General features: G+C 42.4%; 1 protein-coding gene and 1 non-coding gene across 3 annotated transcripts in view; one reads left to right on the forward strand and one right to left on the reverse strand.

The window, feature by feature from the left end:
• Positions 1 to 18148, forward strand: part of Abhd2 (abhydrolase domain containing 2, acylglycerol lipase) — a 101077-nt gene that overhangs the window by 57034 nt on the left and 25895 nt on the right. For both annotated transcript variants that reach the window (XM_010621047.3, XM_010621048.3), the window contains 2 exons: positions 1047 to 1222; positions 4096 to 4263. In XM_010621047.3, the coding sequence (XP_010619349.1) occupies positions 1047 to 1222; positions 4096 to 4263 (344 nt within the window). The remainder of the gene's footprint in view (positions 1 to 1046; positions 1223 to 4095; positions 4264 to 18148) is intronic.
• Positions 4958 to 5064, reverse strand: LOC117285257. The gene has a single exon (XR_004516240.1). It is a non-coding gene; the product is annotated as a U6 spliceosomal RNA (small nuclear RNA).

Raw genomic sequence — 18148 nt, forward strand, 5'->3', positions numbered from 1 at the left:
AGGGGATAGCTTCTCTTCTCTTACCTCTGTTTGGATTTCATTAATTATATCCACAAAAAATAAATCAAAGAAGGGCCTCTGGGATCATCTGGCTTTGAGAGAAATGATAAGCATGGGTTGGCAAATAGGTTAAGGTAAATTATTAATAAAACACCACTGTGACACAGTACAGAGATGAAAGGTTGATATCATCACTGTGCTATATTATATTACTCTACTTTATGTGGCACACACATCCTGGCCTACTGTCAAGCCTGGGCGAAAAGCCATGGGCAAGAAACCAGTAGCAGTTTCAGTAAATAGGATCACCTTGTACTGTGCTTGTGAACCATGGTCACTTAATTATAACCTGGAACACCTTTTCCCAGTAATTAACTGCTTTGTGTTTTTTTAATTTCCTACTCAGGCCAAGCATCACTTGTATTTTCACAAAGGATGGATGTAGGGGAGGCATTGTCCTTGCAGAGGCAAACAAGCCTTGATCCTATATGAACACAACAAATATTTCCATTGCTCTGCCCTTCTAGCACATCCTGTGGGACACACATTGGTGCTCCCATGCACAAACCCAAATTACTTACAGGCTCTTGGATGAGTTTGCAACCATTCTGAGTATCACTGAGAGCTTGAGGTTCCAGTAATGGAGCAATGGTGACAGTTACAGCCCATCTTGCCAAGGGTAGGGTAAGAAGTGAGCACTGTGTTTGATAATCATCAGACTAACCTTGTCAGGTTAAAATGTGTTCAAAATTATCACTTGCATTTTTTTTATTCTTATGGAAATATCCCTGTTGAATTACTTAACACCTTAAATTTAAAATCTCTATGTAAGTATGCCCTGGTTGATTTCTGAAGCCAATCTGATGTAGGCAGCATGTGTTAATAAATGGGGAAGGGGGTGAATCATGGCATGAATGGAAGGTAATAAAAAAAAACTTTATGTTTGTGCTTAGTGTACAGAATGTGTCAGGAAAACAGCTTAAATAAAGTGAAAGCTTTGTCCAAGAACGTGGAGAAAATTGACCTCCCCTCTCCTTCTTTCTCAGATACATTCCACCATTGATCTGGGGGAAAAGTGGACATATCCAGACAGCCTTGTATGGGAAGATGGGAAGGGTGAGGTCGCCACACCCTTATGGCCACCGGAAGTTCATCACCATGTCTGATGGAGCCACATCAACATTTGACCTCTTTGAGCCCTTGGCTGAGCACTGTGTTGGAGGTGAGCTAGTTTAGGTTGCAGGAATCCATCTCACAGAGGAACAATAGCAAGTGGGAAACCTGGTGCAAATGCTTATGCTACCTTCTGTCCAATTAGCCAGGAGTCTGCTGGAGATTTATCAATTAGGAGCAGCTTACAAGGATTGGCTCCAACATGTGCTTGCCAGTCCCAATCAAAGCTCTGCAGAAATCAATGCAGAATAGTTTTCAAATCCTCTTGTGAAATACTGGAAATAGTGTTACAGCCAGAGGTGAGCTTGGAGCCCAGCCCCACCAGGACCAGGCCTCTGAGTCAATGTCAGTACCAGAGGCTGGACTGTTCTAAGTACTTTATATCTACTGTTATCCCCTCAGAACCCTGTGAGGTCAGCGCTTTACCATCCCCACTGAATGATGAGGAAACCGGCTTGGAGAAGCAATGTAGCCTGGCTTTGTGGAATAACATTACATAAGGCTCTTAGATGCCTTATGCATAGGTTTCCTTGGACAGAGAGACACATTAAGGTCATATTTATTGTAGGGGAGAAACAACTCTAGTTTCCATTGCTGTTGGAATTGGCATTGTTCTTTTTTTTTTATAACCGGGGATTAAACTCGGGACCTGGCACTTGCAAGGCAGACAGCAGAACCACTGAGCTAAATCACCATCCCTGGGATTGGCATTATTCTATCCAGTCTATACAGTAAACACTACTGACAAAATGCTTCATATGAGGATTTTTGAGGAAGAGTAGTAAGGTACCAGCATTCTTTTGCATGCTGTTCTTACCAGAAGAGAACATTTTCAGAAGCAGTTTTGTTTTTGTTTTTGTTTTTTTAATCTGAAGTGTGGTAATTATTTGTGAGTAAATTCCAGTAAAGGTATTACAACTTTCAGTTATTTAAAGTAGCTGGAGCTGCTGAGTAACTGCTAACAAAAGTCTGTGTTCGCTCTGCCTGGAAGGCTCATCTCCAGATCTTACATGGCTATCTACTCCTTGTCATTCAGCTTAGATTTCACCTCCTCAGAGTCCCGACTCCCCTGACAGGCATTGCCTTCCTAATAGACTCATTGTACCTCTGCTTTAGTCCCTCCCTGTTCCTGCAGCTCTGAAAAGTCATGTGTGCAGTTGTGTGCCATCTCCCCACTGGAATGCAGGGTCCTGGACACACTTGTGGACAGCCTGGGGACAAGGACAGGACAAGAGCTCACATTCTGTTTATAAACCTCACAGCTGCTCTTCAAACATTTATTTCTCCACCACACCTAGTTCAGTGTTTCCTTTCTCTTGTTTATGAGGCTTTTACTTCTTCTACTGTGGAAGTATGAAATTTAGCCTCACCAGTCTGCTCTTCTTATAGTAGGAGCAAATGGGGAGTTGAAAGGTTCTTAGTTATATTTGCCTATGTCTTTCTGTCACTCCTGTCCCAGAAAGGACTGATGAAGGTGATTCTGGGGAAGGCAGTATCTATCCCTCTAAAATGCTCCAAGCAGAAAAGCCCTTTTTCCACATATCATTAAAAGCCTAAATATCTTCAAAAACATAACTTTAAAGACTGCTGAATAGTGTACAGTGTGGTGATAACTATAATTTAAAATTTTTCTATTGTTGAGCATTTAGCTTATTTATGATATTTTGTCACTATAAATAATTCTATACTAAGCAGTCTTAAAGATAAAATTTTAGCAAGATTCCAAGAATCTAAATATTAGATCAGTGTTTATAAAATGTTTAGGACTCTTCATGCATCTTATAGAATTGTTTATTAAATTATATTTTTTACCAACATTAAGAATTTTTCAATTGTTTTATCTTAATCTAAAGGAAAATTATGATCAGATTTAATAAAATAGTTTTAAAGAAAATGTGTTCATGTCTTCAGATAGATAATTTATGCTCAGGATAGAAAATTCAAAAAGTACTAAAGACCTACAGTAAAAAGAGTCACTCTTCATCTCTCCTCCCATAGCTCTCTCCAGTAGAACCCACTGCTAAGGTTCTTACTTATGATTGTAGAGCTGGCAGGTGCATTGATAAGCATACATACCTTTTTTTTTCTCTGCATAAATGGCAGTATACTCTAACTTTTTCTGCACCTAGCATTTTTTACTTAATACATATTACAGAGCTTCCCATCTGGGATCATGTAAAAATCTCATTATTTTTAAATATTTTGTCCCTTGGATATGCAGTGATTTATCCAACCTGACCCTATTTCTGGATATTTAGACTGTGTCCAACCTTTTGCCATTAAAAGCCTATTATATATATATGTATATTGTTTTATATATATATAGATAAATCTATAGAACAAATGTCTGAAAATAAAATCACTGAGTCAAAGGGGTCTGGTTTTCCACTATTCATTTGTTCATTTGGAACTTCACACAGGAGTGATATTCAGACACTTGTGTAGCAGTTTTATATCTGTTGGATCTAATTTTAAAAATTGAGGTTTATGTGTTTTTATTTCATTTTTCTAGTAATTAATATCTAGTATATTTTTCAAAAGTATAAGTCCATGATGGATTGGAAGTTTTAAAAATAAACCCTTCATAAATAGTTAGGGAAGCACTAAAATAGACAGCTCCAGCTAAAAGGGAAAGACATCTTTTCCAGTGAATTGAATGAAAAGAGTTACATTAAATTCCCTTCTCCTAGCTGGGTGTGGTGGTGCATGCTTATAATCCCAGCACTTGGGAGGCTGAGGCAAAAGAACCACCATGAGTTCAGGGCCAGCCTGGGCTACATAGTGAGTTCAAGACCAACCCAAACTACCTAGCGAGACCCTGTCTCCAAAAAACCCAAAAATAAAGAAGACACCAGGAGATACTGGTCTATTTATCATATCATGGTAGTCAGCTATGTGAGGATCTCTTTCTCTATCCTACAGATGATGTCACCATGGTCATCTGCCCTGGAATTGCCAACCACAGCGAGAAGCAGTACATCCGCACCTTCGTTGACTATGCACAGAAAAATGGCTATCGGTGTGCTGTGCTGAACCACCTGGGCGCCCTGCCCAACATTGAGCTGACCTCACCACGCATGTTCACCTACGGTAAACACGGTCCACAGCCCATAGAGGTTCCTGTTTTCTCTCCTCACTTTAATGTGTTGCTACTTCTGTTTCTGCCTTCTTTTTCTTTTTAGTTTATAATTTCTTCCTCTCTGCAAGAGATGGGGCACCCATTTAATAGCAGTACTGGGCATCTCTGATGCCACGCCTTACATGCCTTACTCTGGGGTGGCCACTGCACCACCCCTGCTGAAAGAGGCAGTTGCTGCACCTCACAGAGAAAAGTCTTGCCCACAGTCCCCTGGCTGGTGAGTGCCAGAGTGGGTTGGGAGCCAGGTAGATTGGGTAGCAGAATTTATGCCCTCAGGCACTCCTCAGACTCTTGTGACTGGCAGGTGTGAGGCAGCGTGTGAGTGTCAGTGGAACATCAGCAACTCCCTGGACTTTCAGGTTCCTAGAGGACAGAAATCGGCTCTCATGGTTAGGTGAATGCTTCTTAACTCAGTGGAAGTCTTCTGTTAGCTAAGAGTCTGACTTCTGGATCGTTTGCCCTTGATGCTTGTTTAGCTCTCCCTTCTGATTATATATCTACACATAAAGAATAATCACATAGAATTATGCATCTATGCACAAACATTTGGGATGTTTATGACCAAATAAATTGTGTTTTAATGGAAACTACAAAAATTATGTCTATAATCTTGCCAAAACTAATTTTCTATTTCTTTATCTTCCCATTGTCTTAGTTTACGTGTATGTGTAGATTTTCATCCTAGTGCAGGGGCCATGCTAATCTTCTCTGTATCATTCCAATTTTAGTATATGTGCTGCCAAGGCAAGCACTGTATGTAGTTTTTCTTTAGTTGCAGTCATGCCACACACGCACACACACACGCACATGCACACATATATATACTGACTTACTTTAATAACTTTATAGTCACCAACATAAAGATACATAGTCATTATATTTAATCATATGGACAGCCACATTACTGTTATCACTCTGTTATAGTTTATTGAACCATTCCTCTTTGGAGGGTATGTAGGTTATTTAAAGTTTTCCAGCATTTTAAACAATGATGTTATAAATATCATGCACATAAGAATTTTTTCCTCTCTGTAATGACTTCTTTAGAGTAAATTTCCAGAGATGACTTTTAAGATTGTCTCTCCGCAAGGTCATTCCAACTGACACTGTCACTGGTAACACATAAGGGCACTGTCTCCCGCAGGGCAGGTGTGGAAAGGTTCAGGATAGGGAAGCATGAACACTCACAGCTGCTTCGTGCCAGGCACAGGGTTGGGCAAAGGGTTGACCATTCTTTCCTCTGTGCTTACTCTCGTACCTGCAGACACCCATTTACACTGGCTCTGTTCAATATCCAGCTTGCAGATGACACAGATGAGTATGTGGGAGAAAGAACTGGATCCAAAGGGTAGAAATAGGTGAATTCTAACACAATGGAAATGAGTATAAGATCTTGTAGGTAGACATAAAGCTCCATCTATACAAGCAGAGGATGGGAGGTGTAGCCTGGCCACAGGGCCAGGCAGAGGCTTGGGAGTGCTGTCTAGCAGCGAGCCTGCCAACAGCACAAGATAAGAAATGCCAGCGAGGGCACTGATGTGTGCCAGTCACAGTGCCAAGGTCTCCACAGACATAAACCCCATTACCTCACAGTGGCCAGGAGATAATCACTTCTGCTGAAAATCTCAGGCAGAGACCAAGTTTGAGCAAGGGCATCGCACCACTTAAGTTGGAAAGCTCAGATGGGGGCCCTCCAGCTTCACTGGCCTCCAGAACCCTCTTGGAACTGGTAGCAGAGCTATGCCTGAGGGGTTCAGGTCCTGTGGCCCCCAGGGTACTGTGGGTGGTAAAGCAGAAGGCTATATGGAAGGCATTACAGAGTCCAGGGGTCTGGAAGCAGAAGGAGCAAGAAAAGCAGGCTCTGTGTGGGGTGCGTTTTCAAAGAGTAAGAGACCAGCTCTGTACCAGAGCCCTGGCCTGCCCGAGACTGGCTGTGTGGCCTGGAGCAGTTTGCTCAAGTTCCCAATTCTCCAGCTACGGTAATGAGGACTACAATTAGGTGTGTGTCACAAAGGTCCTGGTGAACAGTTGAGTCACAGTATTAGGTTTGTTCTTAAATACTTAGAAGCTGTTAATGTTCGTGAGAGGCTAGCAATGCTCTGTGTGACCCAGATAATTGAGTTCTGCAGAGGGAGACAGGGCTATCAACAGATAATTCCAGAGCGGTGTGAAAGAGTAGAAAGAGAGGGGTAGGTGGGAGTCACACTAGGTCCCCACTGTTGAGCTGGTGAACAGATTGGCTCACAAGGAATTGGTGCTCCTGGACAGAGCAGCAGGCTCTGGGAGGACAAGCTGAACAGAAAAGCATTCCTGTCAAGAGCATGCATAGGGTAAGCCAGGCCTGATGGTGCCTACCTGTAATGCCAGTACTCGGGGAGGCTGAGGCAGGAGGATGGCAAGTTCAAGCCCAGCCCAGGCATTTTAGTGACTTAGCAAGAGCCTGTCCCAAAATAAAAATAAAAATTTAAAAGGGCTGGAGATATAGCCCAGTGCAAAGGCCCAGGGTTCAATCTCAGTATCACTAAAATCAATAACAACAATAATGATAGTATGGACCAGTATGTTAAATCTAAGCACAAAAAAATCAATGGGGAGGAGGTAGGCCCATCTAGGAAGAGCTTTAGCCCCCCAGTATTAAAAAGTAATTTTTCTTATCTCCCTTATTTGTGTTTCTTGTTACATATTTGTTTCCTTGGAATTTCAGAAGTAAATTCCTATAGTTTGTTATACTGTAGTGATTTTAAAGAAAGACAGGTGACCTGGACAAGATGGGTGATTTTTCTAGCCGTGCTACTTAGCTTTTTATATACTGGTGCATCTTTTAACTGTTGAAGTGCATCTTTTAATCTTTAGGGGATAAGGTCAGCCAGATGTAACCCTGAAGAGTTAGAAAATTTAGAATTCAGACACTTTAATGAGATCTAAAATGTAAAACATCCGTGGTAGCTCAGAAGCCACTAATGAGAGAAAGCACTAGTGTTTCCTTAGGTGCTATTGATATGTGTTATGTTGACTTAAAATGACCTGTTTTAATAAATAGTTCTCTGGACAGGTGAATAAGGATCAGACTCCCTTAAACAAGATGGTCTCGTATGTTAAAGCAAAGCCTGGGTTTGTAGCTTTTGCCTGGTAAACTGAGGCAGCTCAAGGTAACATCATAGAACAGAAAAACTTTTATCACAGTTAATAGGTATTAAATTCCTTAGTGTGTTAGCTGCATATTATAGACTTTTTAATATAAGAACTAATGTACATATGGACCAGGGATTTAGCTCAGTGATTCTGCCACCTGCCTCGCAATTGCAAGGTCCCAAGCTGGATCCCCAGTACCAAAAAAAAAAGACAAATGTACATAACTGTGAAGGTTTATTTCTATGTTCAATATCATTAATTCCTATTTATTTATTTATTTATTGTGGTACTGGGTATTGAATCCAAGGCCTTACAATAAGCAGCCCCTTTTTTATTTTTTTACCTTGAGACAGGATTTGATAAATCACTAAGTTGCCTAGGTTGGGCTTGACTTTGGCCTCCCAGAGGTACAGGATTACAGACCTGGCCCACCACATCTGGCTCATTGTTAACTTTTAATTATTGTTGCTTTGTGATAAGGTCTACTTGCTTCTTCAGAATGTTCTCTTATCTCCCTGCCTTTTTCTTTCAGTTGAATTATACGATTATTCAGTCAAGTTCTGCATTGAATTTCTGTATCAGACAGGAAAGAGTAGATTATGTTATAGAAAGAACTCCTAAAACCCAGTGGTTTAAAAACAGATTTTTTTTCTGCCTCCCTCTCCACATCCATCATGGCATAGCTGGGAGTTCTGGGTCCCCGTCATTGCCTCCTCACATGAGGAACCAGGCTCCAGGAGCAGACACCAGCTGGACATTGCCAGCCTCTCAGAGCATGGAAAAAGACTGGCTCTTGAAGCTTCTGCCCAGAAATGATAGCCGCAATTTATACCTTCCATAGGGTAGAGATCCCAGGAAGGGAAAGTAGGTATTGGCCAACTCTAGAACAGTTAATCCCAATTTTAAAGTAAGGGTTTTAATTTATAAATTAACTTGGAGAGTACTTTTCTCTTCTGGGGACATGGCATCTTCTTCCACGTCTCCATAAAGAACTTCTAGTTCTCCTTGTGTAGGTCAGTGAGTCCATACTGACCCAACAGTGCTCAGAGCCCAGCTCATGGGGAACCTGTAGTATAACCAAGGTTTTCAAAGCCGTGGACATAGGTCTTATCCTATGTTTCCTCATTAGTTTTGTTTTGATTTTTTGTTTCCACTTTTTATTATAGAAAATTTCAAACTATGCAGAAAGTAGGAAAAATAGTAGAATAAACCAGAATAAATCCTAACATGCCATCACTCTACTTCAGTAATTATTCAGCTTATGGCCACTCTTACTTCTTCTGTAAACCTCCCCCTTCCATGTCCCCTCTCACAGATTATTTTGAAGCAAGTCCCAATCAGCCTATCATCCCCTGTGACTATCTCAGTGTGTATCACTGTGACACACAGACTCTTTATAAACTGTTTTAATTTATTTAGGACAAAACAAAATGCCGCAATCTGGGGGGCTTACACAACAGAAATGCATTTTCTCACATTTATGGAGTTAGGAGTCTAAGATCAAGATATTGGCCGGTTTGGTTTCTTCCCAGCCCTCTCCCCTTGACTTGTAGATAGCCACTGTGTTAGTTTGTTCAGAATGTGGTCCTGTCCCTCTGTGTCTCTGCATCCTAACCACTACTTAAAGGAAACCAACTATATTGGATTGGAGCCTACCCTGACCACCCCATTTTAACTTAATTACATCTTTAAAAGCCCTGTTTCCAGGTACAGTGACAGTCTGAGGGGTTTGGACTTCATATGAATCTTGAGGGCCGCTGTTCAGTCTGTAACCTAAACATAAGCACCATAGTTATCATCACAATTAAAATAATACTTCTCAGTAGCTGTTCAGTTCCCACGTTTATTTACTTTTCAATTGTAGCTTGTTCAATCTAGGATCCAAGTCAGGTCCAAATGCTGCAGTTGGCTGATAGGTTTCTTAGGCCTCTTAAGTTTCCTTCCCTCGCCTTTATCAGGCCCCCCACCAAGTCAGCCTCCTCCATGGAGGGTAACTGGAAGGGCCTTGATGGAACTCTGGATCCCAGGACATGCTAGAGCCCACGAGTCAGGCCACCTGGTCCTATCCTGAGTTCTGGCCATGGCAAGCACCAAACTCCAGAGAGACTCCAGGGCCTGCTGGTCTCAGGTCTGCCTAAGACCTGTTTCTTCAGCCATATGTGGCTTTCACTTGGCTTCCCTCTGTCATTTGAGCCTCAATCAAGATGTCACTTTCTCAGAGAGCCCTTCTCTCGCTCTTTCCCATAGAATGTGGCCTTACTGCACCCCCAAGTCATTCCCTGCCTAATCCCTGCATTGATGTCCTTCAAGTCACTTAAGATTTGAAGGTATGCAATTGTTTTCATAATATTTGTTTTTTATCTTCCACCTAATTCTCCATTCCCATTTACTCCATGAGAGCAGGTGGTCTTCCTGCGCCCTCCTGTGTCTCCCCAGTGCCCAGAATCCAGCTCAGCCCACAGAAATCCTCTCTGTGTCAGAGACTACCTACTGCTGCCCAAATGAAGCCCCAGGTGATAGCTGTGAAAGGGTGGTGTGTGCTCGAAAGGTAACACTTTACAAACGAGCATATCTCAAGCAGATGTGCCTGATGGTCTCATGAGTCTTTCCTTTGCAAAAATAGTGATCATGACCAGAAGAGAACAAGAGAAGGCCTTGCCGTGAATCCTGCACTCTTCTTTTCCTGTTACATATCTGCCCCTCTCCAGTCTTGGCTTCTGAGAAAATTATGAAAGCTTTTTCCCACTTATCAAACTAACTCTGCTCCAAACAACATAAGCAGTACTTCCTTGTTTCTGACCACCCTCGCTAAAATGATTAGAAATGGTTGTGAAGAGATCTTTCTTGCACAGAAGAATCACCTAAATGGGTAATGATGCATTCTTAGAACCCTCGGTGCTGCCTTGAAAAGATAAATTCATTAAGGAAGATCCTCAGGACACTCGTGAATGTGTCAGGCATGGGCGGGGCTTTACATGTGTCACTTCCCTTGACCTTTATTTCCTTGAGGATTGAGACTAGTCTCCCCGCTTCACAGGCTTAGGGACATGAAGTGCCTTGCTGTGAGTCATGTTAAACAGCAGAGCAAGCATTCAGACTACGTTTTTATTTCCCCAACTCAGAACCACCTCGGTTGTAGTGTTCATTTCCTATGCGGGATACTATCCATTAGGGTATAGAGGAACAGAAGGATATTTGCACGTGTAGAAAGATTTGTCCTACTTTGGTGGTAGTAGACATTACTGTTCTTATTGATAGCTGTCATTTCCGTGGCATTTGCTATGTGCCAGCTACTCTCCTGAGTACTTTAGATGACATATTAAATCAGTCACCCACCCCCTTTTTACAGCTGAAGAAACTGAGGGCTCACAATGTGGAATAATTAGTTCCACATCAAAGATCACGAAGTGGCTGAGTGGTGACACAGGTGTTGAACCCCAAGCAATCTCATCATTTATCTGAGAGTCCCTATTCCTCCTTCTAAGGAAATAGGAAGTAGCTCCCAGACAGGTACTTTTGTTTGTTTGTTTGTTTGTTTGTTTTTGTTTTTTGAGACAGGGTATCACTATGCAGTTCATGCTGGTCTTGAACTCACTATATAATCCAGGCTGGCCTCAAATTTGCAGCAGTTCTCCTGCCTCCGCATTCCCAATGTATGCATCATGCCCAGCTTGAGTACATTTCAGATTGAAGGCAAGAGTATCCGAGAGCCTCTCAGTGCCACAAAAATGGTCCTGATGGGTTTGGTCTCTGACCTTTCATTGCTCTTGCATCCTCCAGATGTTCATGGGGCCAGCACCTATAATGAAAAGACAGTATGAGTTCAAGTCCCAGCTTTAGGAGAAAGAACAGCTGAGCAACAGCCCAGTATTGGTGTTCAGAGCAAACTGTAGCTGGATCAGATCCACCAGCCAAGGAATGAAGTGAAAGCCAGAATTTCCAAGTATCCACCATCTAGTTTGAGTAGGGAGGGGTGCACAGCCATGATCATTCTAAGCTTATTCACTGGGCTTGTCAAGTATTCACCAGGAGGCTGAGGTGGGAGGATTGTGGTGAGCCTGAGCTGCATAGTGAGTTAAAGCCAGCCTACACTACGTAGCAAGACCCTGTCTCAAGAAGCAAACAAACAAAAGTATTTATTAATGGCAACCTTTTCAAGGATAGGGACTGGATCTCAGTCTGTAAGGATTATATTACTGGTTGTTAATCTCCTGCCTTCGGTACATTACTTAGAGAGGTCTGCTCAGGAAAGGCCTGTGCAGCACAAAACAAGAGCCTATGCTTTGGGGACCAAGTACCTGGAGGAGAGAGCTGAGTAGGGCTGCTGGGAAAATTGGCAGTAAGATAAAATCAGATGGCATAGAGCCCAGCAAGTACCAGAAAATGACAACAATTAGTATCTCTATTAGTCCTTCACTCTGTGTTTTCTGCAAGCCGACTTGGAAGAGAAAAGGCATAGGTTTATGTGAACAGTTAAATGACCTTGCCTCCACCTTGGCTTCACAGTTGACCTCATATGAACTGTTGAATTCCTGCAAGGACCAGTTGGAGACCCTGTTTTTGTTAAGCTGAGAATTCTTTGGGGTTTGTTTTTGTTTTTTGAACTTGGCTTGGGTTATGGCTCTGTTGAGGGTTGAGCAGGCCATGTAGTTATTTTGAAGGCTGCAATGGCTGTTTTCCAGTCCATCCTGAGTTTCAGGATGAGTCTCCAGGCCAGATCTGGTTGGGCCACACACTTCTAGCTCAAAGTTTCTGGCTTCATATTCAGAATCAGCTCTCTCTTTCTGTCTTGTTTTGTTTCGTGGTGCTAGAGATCGAACCCAGGGCCTCTAGGCAAGTGCTATACCACTGAGCTACCTTCCCAGCCCTTGTGTTAATTCTTTAAGATTAATTCTAGCAAAGTTCTGGCCAAGATGAAAATATCTGTGAGGATGACTAGTAGCACCCATGAGGGTGGAATTTATCAAACTGTAATTTATTATTGAAATAGAGTACTATGCTGGATCAAGCCAAGTGGCCATCCCTATCATGTGAATGTGATCAATCGAGAACACTTGGAAAAGAACGAAGATGGAGAAGTTTCAAAGATGTTTTTGAAGTGTATTTATTATAGAGAGCTTAATCTTTTGTTGGAAGGCTGCAGCAGTAGACATGTTGGCTTACTCTTTATGATTTAATTGATTTTCTAACTCAGGCGGTGTTGGGAACGTGAGTGCTTTTGTCAGCAATACTGTAGCGGGCCAGTAAATTCAGGAAGCATTCTGCTCCTTCTGTCTGTCTTTAGCTAAGTGCCTTGTACCCCAGCAGCTCAGTGCTGCTGTTCACAGAAATTGTAGCTGGATCAAATCCAGCAGTCACAGGATGAGCGGAAAGCCAGAATTTCCCAGCTAGTAATTATTCTGGCCTCTGGATCACATCTTTATGTCTTGAAGTCTTATGACTAGGAAATTAAAAGACAGGCAATAAAGGTTCTTATGAGTTTAATCTTGATTCAAAGAGAAAAAAAAATCTAGGATGTTTTATAAATCTCTTCCAAACCAGATAAAAGGCATAAAAATCACCTGCCTTTGTCTGAGTCCCTTAGGACCACGAACCTCCAAAGAACTTAGCATCCTTCTCTGATAAAACACCAATCAGAGGCATTTTGGCATTGAAAATGGGTTCAAACAATTTAAAATGATTTTCCTTCTAGGTTTGAATTGAATGAAATAGGCTCTTATCTCTAAACTCTTGACTTTCTGGCTTTGGACAAGAAGCTGAGAGGAAGTACTCGAAACCACAGCATCTATTTTGATGCTCGGAGGAGTAGGAGATCTTTAATGTCCAATCCAGTTTAACACTGGAGGTTTTTGTCTTGTAAAGTACTTCTTGGAATCTCAAGGTAAGACCACAAAATACTGCCTTGCTTAGAAATCAGCACTCTAGCTTTGCAAAGGACTGAGGACCTGTATTGGGGTGACTGTGTGATTTAGCACCCCACCCAGGACATTTTGAGAGTAAAGGGGAACCAAATAGCACCTCAGAGCAGCAGACAAATTCCAGGACTATCACAGACCAACAAGGATGTGTGGTCATCCCCTCTGCACTACGCTGTGGAGACTTTCCGGGATCCAAAACACCTCTCCATTAGGAGTTGCAGACGTGTTTCCGATTGACAATTCTGAATTGTGTTGCCTCTGCATGAAATGGTCAGTTCTTATAATAGCAGAAGACACAGTGGGAAGCGAGGAGGAGAGAAGAGTGAAGGAAGAGAGAAGTTGAAAGTGAAGGTGGTGAATTTGCAAGCGGTCGGGCATCCTGGTAAAACACTTGGCAAGACTCTGCTGAGTCAGGCTGGGCACCTCAGGGAATGTGGCGGGAAGTCTTAGCCAGAGCAGGATGTGGAGGAGCAGAGGTTCTGAGCTTTCAGGATGAGGTCCAAATGCTTGCCTTCACCTATCAGAGGGCACCCAGGGAAACAAGGCTAAATAGTACACGTTTTGTTTCAGATACAAGGGGAACTGATGTGTTGAGCAGAGGAACCCTCCCTTGATTTCTACAGCTATTTTCTTCCTGAGTGACTCAGCTTAGCAGGAGCTTCCCCTTAGCTTTAAGAAATGACTCGTATATTTTTACTTTGAAGTAGCAGGGGCTGCTGGACACACACACACACCACCGCCCACCTGTAAGTGAGCCATGCCATTAGCCTGACCATATTTTCTCTTAGATTAAACTTAGTGGGTACTTGTTTCCTGCCCTCCGCCCCAGTCACACTGGCCAGCCAGTACTGTGTACTTTCATTCCTCGTGAATCACACTTCCTTTTTATCCACCTTAACATTTTGTGACACACCCACCAAGTGCCAGGCCTGGGCCTGGCATGGAGATTCCAGAGATGACTCAGAGTTTCCACCCACAAGGAACAGCAACTGTCTGAGCCCTGTATTTTAGTATACTTAGTCATGCTAATGTCATTTGGGAAATGGCTTTTGAAATAGTCACTTTCTGCAGGTCTTTGCTTTGTCTTTCTTGAAGGGCTTGAAGAAAAAGGCAAGAGGTCTTTCGTGATCTCAGCAGTTTGAGTTCCCAAGACAGCCCTGTCCTCGTCTTGCCAAGACCAGCCTAGTGTCTCAGATTTCATCTTGTCTTTGAAGAGCTACAGTAAGATTAGATATCTAATCTTGTTATCAGTACTCATCAGCGCTAAGCAGGATTAACTACATAGAACCTCATTAAAATCCCCTAGTATTAAAAAATAGATTACTATAGTGTTTAGTTGAACAAGTTGAGGCCAAAATCAAAGAGGGTGTTGGCCACTGACCTCAGGTGGTGGTCCCAGGAGACCCAGCGCCATTCTGGATCTGGGCAGGCACACCTATCCTTGCCCTTCCCTTACCTGGGGACAGGTGGCAACTCTTCACAGAAAACCCAACAGTTTGTCCAGCATTAGGCAGGGCTGGCCTTTTCTCCAGATCAGATGTGTTTAGATTTCATTGAGAGGAGGCTCCCAAAGTGCCCTCCACACAATTAGCTGTAATAGTTCTTCAGCAGTATAGCAAATCTGAGTTTTGTAACTGCCCCAGTGACATCTTAACATCTGCTCCAGGACTCAAGTATTTAGTCTCTAAACTGAGTAAAGATAGATGGATGTGTCTAATAGGAATCAGGTAGGGAGAAGTGAGACTTTTAATAGTTAAACAGGAAAACCCCGAAGTACTGTTACTTAGGTAGATTTGTGATATAAGGCTAAGGACTTGGGTTTGAGGGTTAGTCCAGCACTCTTACTGGTTCACTTGAAAGGAAGGCAAGTGACTTCCTGTCTTTCAGTCTGCTTCCTTGTCTGTGTGGAAGCTCCTAGCAGAGAGCCTGGAGCACAGTGCATCCATTCATTTAGGTGATGTGGCTAAGTGTCCATTGAGCAGCTGGCCTCCCAGGTCTACCAGGAAGCAATACCAAGAACATCCTTACCTTATGGAGTTTATAATCCAGTAGAGGCTCACTTGATGTTAGAGCAAAACATAAAGATGTTAGGCAGAAACCCAAGGAAATGGTGGCGACATAAAGATTTAAATTTTGTTGTTGTTATTCTTTTTTGTGGGGGCTAGGTTTTTAAATTGGCTGGATTTTATTGAAGATTTTTTTATTGAAAATTTGTATTGCCATGAAAATTAAAGATTTTTATTTGAAAAACATTCAGATTACCCCAAGGTACAATGAATGACACAAAGTCTCTTTCCCCACTAGACCTATCCTCAGAAAGGCAACATGTGCCACACAGTTTTTCGGCAAATCCTCTGTCAGTACGTACATTCGTACCTTCCAGCCCAACCCTACACAGGAGATGGTGCCCTCCCCACACCCCATGGTCCTACCCTCGGCCTCACCCCTCACTAAGAGGGCTCAGCTGTTCCGTGTCAACAGACAGGACTACAGGGCCTCCTCATTTAACTAGTCCTGGTTAAGTAGAAATGTGGGTAGTTTCCAAACTGTACTGCAGGGAACATTGTTGTGCATATATCTTTGTACACGTGTGCAAGTATGTCAAACTATAAAGTCACAGTGGAATTGCTGGGCCCAAGAATTTTATTTCAAAATCAGTATATGTTAATATATATATTGCCCTCCAAGGCTTATACCAGTGTGCGTACTCAGCAGTGAATGGATCTACACTGACAACCTCTCCCGTCCTGGATATCAGTCAACTTGTCAACAATCCTTTCTAACATGGACAGTGAAAATTGATTTCTAATTATCATTTTGATTTTATTTTTTCTTTTCTTTCTTTCTCCCCTCCTTTCCTTCCTTTTTTCCTTTCCTCTTTTGTCTTTCTTTGGCATGCTGGGGACTGAACCCAGGGCCTTATGCATGCTATGCAAGCACTTTATCATTGAGCTACATCCCCCCAGACATTTACTTATTTATTTATATCTTTTTGATATAGGGCCTTGCCTCTCTGCCTTCCAACTTGTCGGTCCTCCTGCCTCAGCCTCTCTAGTAACTGGGATTACAGACATGTACCATGGCACCCATCTGAATTTTCTTAGTATGAATACCATGAGGCATTTTTTAAAATTCCCCTTGAAAAATAAACAAAAGAAGCAGAAAATTTCCCATCAGCTAGGACCATGGTTCTCAAAACATGGTCCTTGGACCAACAATATTGGCGTCACCTGAGAACATGTTAGAAATATGAATTCTGAGCCCACCCAGACCTACTGAATCAAAGGTCTGGGGCTCTTTAAATTTCCTTTGGTCCTCACCTCCAGAGTTCCAGATTGGGTAAGTCTGGAGCAGGACCGAGGATGAACATTTTGAACAATTGTCAGGAAAACCCGAAGCTGATGAGAACTATTCAAGGCACCACACTTGGAGGACCACTGTGCCGGAGCATTGTTCTTACAGTGAGATTTTATTCCACATGGCTTTTCTGATTCACTCTTTTCAAGAAATATTACTAGAAGGCAGTTGTAGAGATTTAAAGTTTGTTTTGTTTGGTCTGGAGGAGGTGCCTGGTTATGTTGCACAGGGACTGGTCCCCTTGCAGAAACCTTGCTTTGTGAGCAGGGGTTGTAGTTCAGTAACTCTGCACCTTAAAATGTTCAAAAAGGCACCACCAGGCTAGTAACTCTGATTCAGATGCTTCCAGAAGGCTGAGCGGCGCCCCCATCTGTGAAGGATACTTACTGCAAGTAGAAAGGGCAGGGAGTGGAGATGGTCAGAGGGACAGTCAGGGCATCAAAAATGCTTTCTCATGCTAATCTGAGCTGGTGAGACCTTGTTCTGTAGATCAGAGGTTCTCAACCCAGTTTCACACTGTAATCACCTGGTGATCCCCTAGAAGAACCCACACCCAGATCCTGTTCTGATTTCCAAAGTCTGGGAAGGGTCAGGCATGAGTAGTTATTGCTATACAAGATCCCCAGGTTGAAGAGCATCCCTTGGAGAAAAATCTAGAAATTTAGATTGGCATTTTCAAGTATTAAGCTGCAAGTCTTTGTTTAAGTGACATTTTAAATCATAGTAAAATACATATAAACTACCACCTTAACCATTTATGAGTGTACAGTTCGAGCGTATTAAGCACACTGACATTGTTGTGGTTTGTTTGTTTGTTTGTTTGGTATCGGGGATTGAACTTGGGTCCTTGCACTTGCAAGGCAGGCCACCGAACTGCTGAGCTAAATCCCCTCCCCGACACTGACATTGCAACCAATCTGCAGAACTCTTTATCTTACAAAACGGAAACTCTGTAACCACTACGCAACAACTAACTTCCCTGGCAACCACCATTTTACTTTCTGTTTCTGAATTTGACAGCCATGGGTAGAATTACAGTCTTCATCTTTTTGTTACAGGTATATTTTACTTTTCATAATGTCCTCAAGGCTTGGCCATATTGTAGCATATATCAGAATTTCCCTCCTTCCTAAAGTTAAGTGCTGTTCCTTTGTGTGACTGCCACGTTTTGTTTATTCACTCATCTACTGACAGACATGTGGGTTGCTTCTGCTTTTTGGCTGTTGTGAATATAGGTTTACATAAATATCAAGGCTTGGCCATTGTAGCATATATCAGAATTTCCCTCCTTCCTAAAGTTAAGTGCTGTTCCTTTGTGTGACTGCCACGTTTTGTTTATTCACTCATCTACTGACAGACATGTGGGTTGCTTCTGCTTTTTGGCTGTTGTGTGTATAGGTTTACATAAATTATATATAAATTTTATATA

This window comes from Fukomys damarensis, unplaced genomic scaffold (genome assembly GCF_012274545.1).
Source record: "Fukomys damarensis isolate Sample0158 unplaced genomic scaffold, DMR_v1.0_HiC HiC_scaffold_7, whole genome shotgun sequence".
NCBI lineage: Eukaryota > Metazoa > Chordata > Mammalia > Rodentia > Bathyergidae > Fukomys > Fukomys damarensis.